General features: G+C 36.7%; 2 protein-coding genes across 2 annotated transcripts; both read right to left on the bottom strand.

The window, feature by feature from the left end:
- Positions 1–4591: 4591 nt before the first annotated feature.
- Positions 4592–5655, bottom strand: LOC145066867 (uncharacterized). The gene is made up of 2 exons (XM_079014120.1): positions 5622–5655; positions 4592–5415 (listed from the first exon to the last, which is right to left on the bottom strand). The coding sequence occupies exons 1-2, from the start codon at positions 5653–5655 to the stop codon at positions 4592–4594; spliced, it is 858 nt and encodes a 285-aa protein (XP_078870246.1).
- Positions 5656–8042: 2387 nt separating this feature from the next.
- Positions 8043–9183, bottom strand: LOC145071374 (Cytochrome b561/ferric reductase transmembrane protein family). The gene is made up of 4 exons (XM_079018273.1): positions 8964–9183; positions 8827–8875; positions 8539–8738; positions 8043–8399 (listed from the first exon to the last, which is right to left on the bottom strand). The coding sequence occupies exons 1-4, from the start codon at positions 9126–9128 to the stop codon at positions 8139–8141; spliced, it is 675 nt and encodes a 224-aa protein (XP_078874399.1). The 5' UTR covers positions 9129–9183; the 3' UTR covers positions 8043–8138.
- Between the last annotated feature and the right edge of the window lie 3819 nt (positions 9184–13002).

Raw genomic sequence — 13002 nt, 5'->3', positions numbered from 1 at the left:
ACGGATAGTGATGAACAATAAGATTCCCATGGACCAAATTCCAGGACTGATTTGATACCTACGGCTACTAGAATCTAAACTAGTATCACAAGGAAGGCAAAGATATTATAGCTGATCAAGTTAGGGTAGTGAATATGAGGCTAGTGAATATGAGGCTCATATATGTTTAAGTGCTCGATATTCTTATATGGTATTAAATATTCGGCACGTATGATCATATTTTGAACCTATTAGCTCAAACCACACTTATAATTTGCTGAAAGATCTAGTTGCAATTTGAGTCACTCGAATTGAAACATCTGGTACCTTGAGATGTGTCTCCTATGCCATTGCTATTGTGCAATATTGAAGAGCGAACTACAGATTTTCTGTTTTGGATATTGGTCTCCTGTTGGTCTTATGGCTATACTTGAATAGACTTTTTGGTTGATATGGGTGTTAATCATTGGATATCCGACGCTTTCTTGGATGGTAATATGTGTTGCTGCCAAAATGGAACCTTTTTTTGAAGAGTTTGCATATGACTATGTTGCATCAACATATACTTTCCATTTTGCGTTAGAAAACATTATTGTTGTAGCATTTAATTATTTTATATAAGGTTTGAAAATATCATCTATATATAATGAAGTTGTTACATGGCAACTGAGTCTCACATTTACATATAGCTAGGAAAGTTTCCTAACTATTTGGGGTCTAGTAAGTACTCTAGTTTATTAATTACTTAATGGTTTATTTGATTAATAAATAATTTGTAGACTTAAAGGCTTAAAGACATTGCGTAGCCAATGTAGAGTGGGCCTTGACCCACCCATAAAAAATTAAGGTTACATATATATTGTATGTACAATAGATATTTTTGTTAAATAAAAGGCATTAGAGTTAAAGAATTTTGTCAGTCATTCATATTTTTTTTATATTATTTAGCATACCCTAAAACAAAATCTTGGCTACATTGTTGGTCTTTTGCAGGGGTAACAAAGACTTTTTGTCAGAATGAGAAACAGGGCACAAGAAAGCAAACTGCACAGGGGACAAAAATGGATAAATGACAGGGAAGGGTAAAACTAGAATAAACAGCTTTAGAGGGAACCGTAATGTGAACAGAGAGGCACAGATGACAAACAAAGATACACAAGACAATTTGAGGCAAAGTACTTCTTTATTCACTGAAAACAGAAAAGAACAGGGATACTAAATCCATCGTACATATGCATTACTATTTAAACTAGGAACTTAGCAAAAAAGTAGGAACTACCAAGCTACATGCTAAAGACCAAGGAATCACCTTCTCACGTGGTCTTTGATTTATTCAATGAGAAAAACTAACTTAATACTAATTTAAAATGTGTAGAAAACAACTGAACTCAGAATTATTTCAACATTTTCCCTCCTAATTCTGAGTTATCAACCTTCTTCATACCAATCAGCTTACACATTTCCTCATGTTTCACTTTAGTTAGAGCTTTTATAAGTATATCTGCCTTCTATTCCCTTCCATCTACATGTGAGATTGTGATATCACCATTCTCCACACACTCTGATAAAGTGAAATCTTATGTCTATATGCTTGCTTCTTCCGTGAAAAACTGGGTTTTTCATGAGTTCTAGTGCTGACTTGTTATCCACATACATTGTTACTAGTGGAATATTTTGACATGTTATTGATGACAAGAGTCTAGGCAGCCAAATGCCTTGGCATGTAGTCATGGTGGTTGCCATAAATTCAGCCTCACATGAAGTTAGAGCTACACATCTTTGCTTTTGTGATGACCAAGAGACCAGGTTTCCATTCACATAAAACACCATCCCTCCTGTACTTCTTATGTCATCCAAGTCCTTTGCATGATCAGTGTCTGAATACCCTGCAATATTAATCTTCTTTTCTCCTTTTGTATAGACCAAACCATGGTCTAAGGTACCCTTTATATACCTGAGAATCCTTTTCACAGCTTGAAGATGAACCATGGTAGGTCTCTCCATAAAACAGCTCACTACTCCTACTGCAAATGCCAAGTCTGGATGGGTATGGGTCAAGTATCTAAGCCCACCCACTATACTCTTGTACTCAGTGGGGTTGACCAGCTCTCCATCTCTTTCTTTATTCAACTGAGTCTTGAGTTCCATGGGACTTTTGGTGGGATTACACTCTAGGATACGGGTCTTTGCTAGTAGGTTTCTAGCATATGCTTCTTGCTTCAATGAAATAAAGTTCTTGTGTTGATTTACCTTAATTCCCAGGTAGTAAGTCAGTAGACCAAGATCACTCATTTTGACTTTTGCCTTCATCTCCTTCTTGAATTGTTTCGCATCGCCAATGGAGCTTCCAGTAACCAACACGTCATCTACGTAAACTCCAATGATTAGAGTGTTTCCATTCTTCATCCTGGTGTACACAGAGTATTCCTGGGGCACCTTTTAAATCCAAGACTTTTCAAGTAAGCATCTAGACACGAATTCCATGCTCTGGGCGCTTGTTTCAGCTCATAAAGTGCCTTTGACGATTTATAAACCTTGTTTCCTTCACCTTTCTTCCCAAAGCCTTCTAGTTGTGTGACATACACCTCCTCTTCTAACTTCCTGTTCAAAAATGTTGACTTCACATCAAGGTGATGAACACCCCATCCATTCATACCAGCAAGAGAAAGAATAACCCAAACAGTTTCAATTCTAGCAACAGGGGTAAATACCTCATCATAGTCGATTCCATATTTCTGCACATAGCCTTTTGCCACGATCCTAGCTTTGTGTTTCACTATTCTTCCAGTCGGGTCTCATTTTACTTTGAAGACCCACTTCAAACCAATTGGCTTCCGATTTCTTGGGAGTTCGACTAGAGACCAGGTTTTATTTCTTTCAATCGAGGCTATTTCAGCCTCCATTGCTTGTACCCACTCCATCTTGCGACTGGCCTCGGTGTAGGTCGAAGGTTCATCTTAGCTGCTTATCAACATCAGTTCTTCCAGTGGTACTTCAATTTTCTTCAGTGTTTTTATACAAATCGGTGAGCAGTCGGTAGCGTTTTGGGGCTCCACCACCTATGGAGCTCGATGCACTGTTTGGAGTCGGTACTGCAGATCCGAGATTTTGGGTAATTGAAGAACTGGGTGTACCCGGTGGTGTGTTAACGGATTCTATATATGGGCTCGGATCGGCTGGTGAGTTTGAGGGCTGTGAGGATTTAGCCCAAACGTCATTAACATGTGGTGCCCCAATTTCATGCTCTGACCCGTTTCCTTGTTCAGGCGTATCCGGCGCCCATTCAGCATCATTGTAAGACTCGTTCCTGAGATCAAAACCTTCTACGGTGAATGTTACCCATGGTGTTGATTTGATCTTCGATGATTTCTCCCACTCCCATCTCCGATTTTCTTCAAAGATTACATCCCTGCTTGCAAACATTTTTCCCGTGTCAGGGTCTAGCAATCAATGAGCTTTCGTGCCCCTTTCTGTCCCTAAATACACCACTTTCATGCTCCGATCATCCAATTTCTTGAGATTGCCCTTCATTATCTTCATATGTGCTACACATTCGAAAACTCTCAGGTGACTGACATGAGGTTTTCTTCCCGTCCACATTTCGTATGGTGTAGCATCCTTGAGGGCTTTTGTACCAAATCGATTCAACACATACACTACGTGGCTCACGGCTTCTCCCCACAGTACATCAGGTACTCCCATTGTCTTTAGATAGCTTCTGACCATCTCTTAGTACAGTCTGATTTCGCCTCTCTACAACGCCATTCTGTTGTGGTGAGTAGGGTGAGGTATAATGACGCTTTAACCCAGTTTGACTGCAGTATTCAATGAATTCATTTGACAAGAGATCACCCCCCTCTATCTGTTCTGAATACTTTTAGCTTTTCACCCGTTTCATTCTCAACCAGCCTTCTGAAATTCTTAAAGATCTGAAAAGCTTCATCCTTGGTCTTCATTAAATAAGTCCACATTACCCTGTTGTAGTCATCAACTAACAGCATAAAATATATGTTGCCTGCAGGTGTCGGAGGTGAGACAAGACAATACAATTCGCCTTGAATTAATTCCAACTTCTTCTTGGCTTTAAAACTAGTGGCAGTTGGGAACGGGCTCCTTGGTTGTTTTCCCAGCAAACAACCTTCACATGGTTCTGATGGTACCCTCATCTTGGGTATTCCAATTATTAGGTCCTTTTCAGACATAGACTTAAGAAAGGTAAAGTTTACATGTCCTAGTCTTGTGTGCCACAACCAAGTTGGATCATTTAATTCAGCTACTAAACAACTTGTATTTACCTTTTCTAGCTGAATTTTGTAGAGAAGATTTGGAGATTTCTTCACCTTCATTAGTAGCCTTCATGTGTCATCATGCACCTACAAGAAGGGCTCCTTAATTCTGATCTCATCACCACCTTCAGCGAGCTGTCCAAGGCTGATTTTGTTGCTGCAAAGATCAGGTATGTAATACAAATCTTTTAATTTTCTTTATTCTCCATTCTTGCACTGGAATAGAATCAATCCTTTCCCTTTGATTCTTACTTTGGACTCATTCCCAAATTTCGCAACCCCATGAACTTTCTTGTCCAGTGTTTGAAACTTTTCTTTGTCCCCAATCATGTGATTACTAGCCCAGTGTCAAGGTACCACACCTTTAACTGATTCAAGGCTCCCCCATTTGGCTTTACTTCAGGCTTCACTTTTTCTTCGTTTAGAAACACTTCCCTTGTCTCTTCAAAGGCTGATAACAGCAAAGCTGGTTCATTATCATCATGGACCAGGTTAACCTCTTGATTTCTTTCCTTTTTTGGGTTCTTGCACTCTGTTGCATAGTGCCTAAACTCCTGGAAATTGTAGCATTGCACACCACTTTTATCTTGACTACTAGATGTGCCTTGGCCTCCTTGATTATGGTGACCACCTCTACCACGGCCACCACGACCTCTTCCTATGCCTCTTCCTCTGTCACGTGAACCACTGAAACCACCCCGGTTTGTCTTTGCTTTTGAATTAGCCTCACTTTTCTTCTTGTTCTTCTCTGGCCATTGTTGATAGGTCATGAGGAGTTTTCTATCTCCTGGTTCAGCATGACATTTCATCCGTTCTTCATATTCCTTAAGCCTTCCTATCACTTCTTCAACGGACATGGAGTTTATATCTCCAAATTGCTCAATTGTTGAAGCAATTTGGAGAAACTTGGGTGGTACTGCCCTCAACAGTTTCTTCACAATGTAGGACTCTTCTATAGTGTCCCCAAGTGTGTGCATGTAGCTTACAATGTTGCATACTTTCGCAGCAAAGTCATCTGTCACTTTTGTCTCCTTCATTTTCATGGCCTCAAACTCTGTCTTCAATGTCTGTATCCTAGCTGTCTTCACCCTATCTGGTCCCATAAACATGGTTTTCAAGGAATCCCATGCCTCTTTAGCTATCTTCTTCTCTGCCAAAGAGAGTAACAGATCTTAAGGAATACCTTGATAGATGGCTACCAGAGCCATCTTATCTTTCTTAACTTCCACAACTGTGTTCTGAGTCCTGGGCTCCACTGCCTCCCAAACTCCTTGAGCTTGCATGAATACTCTCATCTTTATGGCTCATGCACCATAATTACTTCTGGAGAGCATTGGGTATGAAGAGTAATCTGACCTTCCTTGCCGCCATTTCCATTATTTCCAGTCATTTCTTCTCGAGACTGGTACTTGGGCATGCACCTGAAAGCTCTGATACCAGATGTTGGTCTTTTGCAGGGGTAACAAAGACTTTTTATCAGAATGAGAAACAGGGCACAAGAAAGCAAACTGCACAGGGGACGAAAATGGATAAATGACAGGGAAGGGTAAAACTAGAATAAACAGCTTTAGAGGGAACTGTACTGTGAACAGAGAGGCACAAATGACAAACAAATATACACAAGACAATTTGAGGCAAAGTACTTCTTTATTCACTGAAAACAGAAAAGAACAGGGATACTAAATCCATTGTACATATGCATTACTATTTAAACTAAGAACTTAGCAAAAAAGTAGGAACTACCAAGCCACACGCTAAAGACCAGGGAATCACCTTCTCACGTGGTCTTTGATTTATTCAATAAGAAAAACTAACTTAATACTAATTTAAAATGTGTAGAAAACAACTGAACTCAGAATTATTTCAACATGCGTCACTGCTTAAAGAGTTGAAAGTAAAATCTTTTAAGATAATTACTGAGTGACAAAGTAATTATCCCTAAGAGTTCAAAAACTCTTCCTTATAAATAATGGGGTCAATGGTCGGAATGGTCGGATTTGATGATGGAGATTTCACTAATCCAAACCTTAAAGTTGGCAGCCACTCTCTCATTCTTGAAACCCTCACAATTCTGAAAAGGTGTGTGCATCGGTCTATGTACGCAGCGCACTTTCGTCAATCTCAAATTCTGCATTCGGTGTTCATGGTGCTTGTTGGATCTAAAGGTGATATTGATTTGTTTCTTGGTTGAGACTACGAAAATGAGCTTTATTATTTAAGGTTTTTAGCACTCTCTCTCCATTAAGATCAAAGAAGGTTTCAAAGGACTACAAGGGTATATTTTCTTGTTTCTTTTGTTTATATTTATTGTTTCCGTTGTGCGCCTTTGTGGTCTTCAAGATCTCTAATAACCCAATAATAATGGTCATAAGGGAGACTTTAATGTTCGTAGAGATAGAAAGATTGATATGTATGAGGATGTGCATGAGGGTTTCGGTTTTAGTACTAGGAATGATGAGGGTCATAATTGCATGAGTTTGCACACATACATGATTTGTTGGTCTCAAGCTCCTTATTTAGAAAGAGGTGTGTGCACTTAATTATATTCCAAAGTGTGGGCATTGTATCCAAAATAACTACATAAAAGTATATAAATGAAACATTAGGAGGTACATAAACTACAAGGTGTTATATGGGCAAGTAAGTGTATCAAAACATAGATTGTTCATGAAGTAAGAGCTAACATAGGGAGCCAAGGTAGCTAGACCAAGGATTATTTGGAAAATATTAAAGGGTATGGCAACTAGCAATTATAGGGATAATGCTATTCTAGAAGAATATTTTTGGAGTCATTGATTTGAGGAACATTGATCAATTATAGGTTAATATGGTCGGCATCTTTAGAGAAGTCACCAAAAACACACATGGGATGTCAGCAAGGAAGGTTACGGAGCATAAAGAATCATGATGGTGACATGAGGACTTTCAAGCTAAAACAAATTGATATAAGGAGCTTTTATCAAGCAGTAAGGGTGAAGAAATATATAAGGAGGCTAAACAAGAGGCATCGAAAGAAATAGCTAAAGTAAAGTCTATGATATATGAAGAGATGTAAGAGAGAGAGAGAGAGAGAGAGAGGAGGGGTAAGGTGTAGCACGGATGACAATAGTCGAATTATAGTGAAAGATAAGGATATCAAGAGGAAAGGGTAGTTACTTTCATTCTTTATTTAACAAGGCTATTATGTAAATGAGGGAAGGGAATGTAAAGGGTATAAAGGGTGTTGGAAGACATACAATGAGTGTTTCTACATTGAGTGAAGGTGACATTAAAGAGGATAGTGTTAGGTTTGGAGGAGTTGGCTCTTATCGAGATCATAACCTTAATTAAGAGGACGTGGAGGCTAAAAATTCGGGTAATGGAGTTGTATAGGCCTAGGTACTTGTTTCCTTTCCATTGTTTGTGTTTGTCACATAGTTTTTATCATATTACTCTAGTTTCATCTTGTATTAATAGTATCTTCTCCTCACTATATTGGTTACCTCTATCCCGCTTTACTTTCAATTTTATTGTGTGTATATGTTTTTTCTTTTTAGTCACACATCACTCTTTATTCTTCATTGTGGGTGATGTTTAGTAGACTCTAGTGTGGGCTCATGTTAGGCTTAAATTTTTCCTTATGTCAAATCATCAATGAAATCAATCTCATTATCCTTGAGTAGAGGTTTCCTACATATATATATCCTACCTCCCTCTTTTGGGACTTGGATAGTTGGTTGGATTGGAGCTAAGGTACAAATGATTGTAAAAACGATATTAACAACAATGGAAGTCATGGAACACAAAACCAACCAATAAATCTTTAATACAAATGAAATTCCTTTAACAAACCCGAAAATCAAATTAAAAACTATCACACCCTTCAATATTCACTCAAGCAAAACGACCAAGAGAGACAGAAATATCAACTGTGATCCCAAACAAAAGGATGGCCAAAGCAAGAAAGTTGATCAAATAACTTTCTCGGTTGTTGGTGAGCTGCAAGAACGTGAATTTCTGCATCAGTCCAGTTTCAGCTGCACATATCGCCATGTATAACAAAGCTCTTCCTCCAAACACGTGCCATGGCGCTAGTCTTGCTCTTGTCACAGCTGATGCTTTTGGAAACACAAATAAACTGAACCCAAATAACCACTGTTCCAATTCAAAGATTCAATAAGAAACAAGCAAACACGTGTAGCTAGAAGATTAATCACAAGATAATCTTTACCAATAATACTGAGAAAGTAAGCATACATGAAAGATGCAAAAAGAACATATATATATTTATTACCTGCAAGATGAAAAGACAGAATGTGCCGATGCCAATCCAAGAATGCAAGCTATACATATCGAGCATGTTCATCTTATCATGGAACTTAAATGTCGCATGTATCCCCACAATGCCCAAAACAAGAGCTGAGAGGTTCAAGAACATATGTACGAACTTCTGTGTTTGCCTATCTGCTGGAACTGTCTTGTATGCCATCATCGCTGCTCCAACAACACACATAAAGATTTGAATGCATTAACATCTGGACTTTAATCCAAATAAATGATTTCGATAAAAAAACAAACATACCTTCACCAATGAGGAATATGAATCCGAATAACATAAGGAAAGGATGGACCTGTACAAAGAAATATGCATGATCGATAACTTTAATGGAAATTTTCAAGTTTCAGTTAGTATAATCAACATGAATGGGAGTGATTTACATTGAATATACGATATGGATTGGATGAATCAAGGTCCATGCCTTCACGATAGTGCAACAACCAAATAAGCATAAAGATGTTTGCTAAGATACCAAACAGGTGCGCTGAAATGGTGATTTTTGAGGCAGTTCTCCATAAGGTCTCCCTTGGAAAGGAGTAGTCCATTGATGGATTAGAGTTGGGAAACAGTTAAGGTGCTGTTTTTGTGGAGTTATATTTAATATATATGATCTTGTTTAGATGTTGTGAATAAATAGTGTCACAGAAGAATCTTTGAATGTATAAAGGTTGCTTGAGGTCATAGGTTTGGTATCAAGGGAGACTTGCTTTTGCAAAGGCTTCAAGATGAAGGGGACTTATAAGCCAGCTAAAGGGTATATGTTCTTGGACACCCTTTTGGTTAAACAAGGACCCACTGCCAGCATGGCTTAACTTCATGGGGAAAAAAAAAAAGAGAGAAATTTTGATCCAAATTATTGCATGGCATTTAACACGTGTGATTACAATTTATACATAATTTTTAGGATTATTGACAAAGCGTGGATCGAGCAACCAACCAATGAGATCGGTGAGATTTGAAAACATGGCAAATGCAAGAGAAGATTGTCCAACTTTAAACGGATCAGGCCCAATGTGGAGATGTTATGGACTTATGGCCAATTGGCCCAATTACTACCGTGGTTAAATTGGGCTCAAATTCTTACATTTGTGCCAATGAGACGATGATGTGATGTTAAAAAATACAAACCTCAATAGCCTAAATAACACATCCAAAATAGTTTTATGACCTAAAATGCATTTTCTAAAACAAGGTTGACAAGTTAAAAGTAATTATAACAGTATTAAGGGGGTGTTTGGTTTAACTTTTCAAAACCCAAAAGTCCTTTTTGAAAAAGTTACAAAAAGTCAGGATTTCTTGACTTTTCCAAAAAGTCTTTTTTCCTTATATAAAAACACCAAAAACAGCTTTTAAAATTAGTTTGTCAAACATCTTTTGCTTTTTTTTTCTTTTCCTAAAAGGACTTTAGGGTGCAAAAAGCTAAAACAAACACCCCTTAAGAATATATTACTTTAGCCAAATTCAAGCCGCTGCCAACTATTACATCTAAATATGGATATGGCAAAAGAAACAGATGACATGTTGGATACGTAATGAATCCAAATAAGTAAATTATTAATATGGATGATGTTAAGTATAATTACTCATCAATACTTTGTGTTGATTCATTTGGAATTTTGTATACAAAAATATATTTTTCTATAATGTGTTGTGAGTGATGATGTGGCAATAAATATGGTGTTGCCCAAGTGATTAGATATAAAAGCTATAAAAATTCTATATGAAAATATATAAGGGGGTATATTTATTGATGATTCCATGAAAAATGTATGAGTTTATTTTTTGTAAAAATAAATTTGAGGTCTTCAATATCTTTAGGAAGTAGAAGGTTGTAGTAGAGAATAAGACTAACTTGAAGATCAAAGTGTTTGAAGTCGGATAATGGGGAAGAGTATAGCAACAAATAGATTATTGATTATTGTGCTAAGAATACACCTTAACAAAATGATATTGCATAAAGAATGATTGGAACATTGAATAAAAGGGCAAATAGTATGAGGCTCCATGCAAGGTTGTAAAAGATGTTTTGGGCAGATTTAGTATATACATCAACTTATCTAATCAATCGTGGACCCTCAATTTTGATAGGATTCAAGATTCTAAAAGAGGAATGGCAAGGTCGACATGTGACTCTTACATTCATGAGATTCTTCATATGTGTTTCTTATGTCATGATCAAGGATACTAACAAAGACAAGCTCAAGACAAAGGCTGGGAAGTGCATGTTTATTTATCGCTTCTAGGATGATCAAAGCAGAAGGGTTATTAGAAGTAGGGATGTGATATTTAATGAGCATACCCTTCATAAAACACGTTCTTGGAGTAGATATTGAAGGGAAGAAGAACTCACATGTAAAAGATCATGTAGTTTGACACACCCCTAACCACCGGCAGAAACGTTGAGGTTCACGATGTAAATCAGTGATCACAGTTATTGAACATTCATTGAACGGTACAAAATAAAATCTTTTATTATTACCGAAATAGAAATTACATCGACGGTGACTTGCTAAATCACTACACACACCTAACAGAACGACGTTTAAAATGGTATAGTAGAATAATAGAAAGTCTTCTATGCAAATCCTTCCAACCTGTTAATAAACATGAGAATACATGAGGTAGATTCATAAACTGAAACTGTTAGAAGATCCACTAAAGAGAGAAGACATACAGTTAGATACTCTCTATCCGCAAACTATTTGTTATTAACTTAGAATGGTGAGCCAAAGTGTTATCTAAAAGCTTTAAGAATAAATGATTCCATATAGTGAAAGAATTCTTTGGAGGATGAGATAAGTTCACTTGAAAAGAATCAGACTTATTCCTTGGTCAAGTTACCCGTATGAAAAGAAAGAATAAGTATGTCTTCAAGGTAAAGGATAAGTTGGATGGCAGCAAGAGATACAAGCCTAGATGGGTGCCAATAGAAAGCTGAAGTTGATTATAATGATATATGTGACATCCCCAATTTCATGGCCAGAAAAGACCGATTTGTTTATCCTTATTTAAAAATCAGAGTATCATTTTTGAAAAATAGTATTGCGGAATTTGTTCCCAGAAAACATGATAAAGATGTTATCAAAGCATTTACGAAGAAATGTGTTTTATTTATATTAAAGCATTGGGATGTCATCGTCAATACAAAAACATAAACATAACAAAATATTACAAGCCTTACAATAATTAAACTAGTGGCCTAATACTCCTTGAATCTCTCGGCAGAATGTATCTTTCATATAGCCACATGTAATACAATAAATTGAGTGGGTCAAGTTGAGAAACTTGATGAGTACATAGGGTTTTCAACCCATAATAATATAATTATTAATATACATATTAAAAGCATAACATGCTTGTGAATAGTGTTTTTTAGGGATTGGTTTAATTTACATAAATGGTCCCTAGATTTTGTTGAATTTGATATTTTGGTTCCATTTTTTATATTAAAGATTTTTGTGATGGAATTGGATTAATTTACATAATAGGTCCTTAGATTTTGTTGAACTTGACACTTTTGGTCCTATTTCCATTTTTTGTTTAAAAAACATCTTGGGCAAAGCTCGGGATCACCTACTAGTTATGTTTAATCATCAAACAATTAAACCAATTTCCCATCCCCATTATCTTCTTTATTCTTAAGGATCTTCCCTAAGAACTATATATTCTTCATTTATTTATTCCTAAGGATTATCCTAAGGAATAGGCACGAAGTCCATCGCTGTCAGGGTTTATCCAACAGGCAATAAGTCAATAGTTGTCGATGTTATTTATTAGGCATAGCTACCAATGTTCATTTGTAAGGCACTAAGTCCATAACTGTTAGGTTTTTTAGAGTACATCTGGTGAACACGTAGTTCAAAAACACCTACAGGTTGCGAGCCTGCTAGTGTTCCACTGAACTGTCTAGAATAGTTTATGGTTGTTATCTATACTCTGCTAGATGATTGGATCAGCTTTAAAGTCAAGGCTTCTCATCATCTTTCACCTCATATCATCTATATCGTCTTTCATCTTTCATCATTCATCTACCCATCTTTACCCCATATATTTATAGGTATAAAAATACATATACAGTTTAAATCATGTAAAACATGTATAAATTGTTCATCTAGCATAGATATCAGGAACACAGATAATAAGCACATATAGCATGTATTAATATTAAATATCTCATATCTATATGTAAGATGAAAGTAAGTATGCACTCACCTGTTGAAGTAACGACTTGAAATTTGGACAGCGCTTTGCTTCTAGCAATTTTTTTTCCTTTGACATAACCTAGTATTATTATCACTAATTTTTAGTCTAATATTTATTGCGACTAATTATTAGTCTAGATTCATCATTAACTCAAAGCCCACTTGCATGATCTATCAAGTAAGGAACAACCAGGTAGGATCATATTTGAGGTAGGGT

The sequence above is a fragment of the Lactuca serriola genome, chromosome 8 (genome assembly GCF_051521515.1).
Source record: "Lactuca serriola cultivar US96UC23 chromosome 8, Lser_US96UC23_V15, whole genome shotgun sequence".
NCBI classification, from domain to species: Eukaryota; Viridiplantae; Streptophyta; class Magnoliopsida; order Asterales; family Asteraceae; genus Lactuca; species Lactuca serriola.
The sequence above is the reverse complement of the archived record's forward strand: the minus strand, read 5'-3'. Positions and strand labels throughout refer to the sequence as shown.

Excerpts from the sequence above, each read along its gene's own strand:
- LOC145071374 (XM_079018273.1), bottom strand. The coding sequence starts at position 9,128 with ATGGACTACTCCTTTCCAAGGGAGACCTTATGGAGAACTGCCTCAAAA. Across the intron at positions 8,739-8,826 it reads CATATTCCTCATTGGTGAAG|CGATGATGGCATACAAGACA; the intron begins GTATGTTTGTTT and ends TTGTTGGAGCAG. Across the intron at positions 8,400-8,538 it reads TCTGTCTTTTCATCTTGCAG|TGGTTATTTGGGTTCAGTTT; the intron begins GTAATAAATATA and ends GAATTGGAACAG.
- LOC145066867 (XM_079014120.1), bottom strand. The coding sequence starts at position 5,655 with ATGACTGGAAATAATGGAAATGGCGGCAAGGAAG. Across the intron at positions 5,416-5,621 it reads TGGAAATGGCGGCAAGGAAG|AGAAGAAGATAGCTAAAGAG; the intron begins GTCAGATTACTC and ends TCTCTTTGGCAG.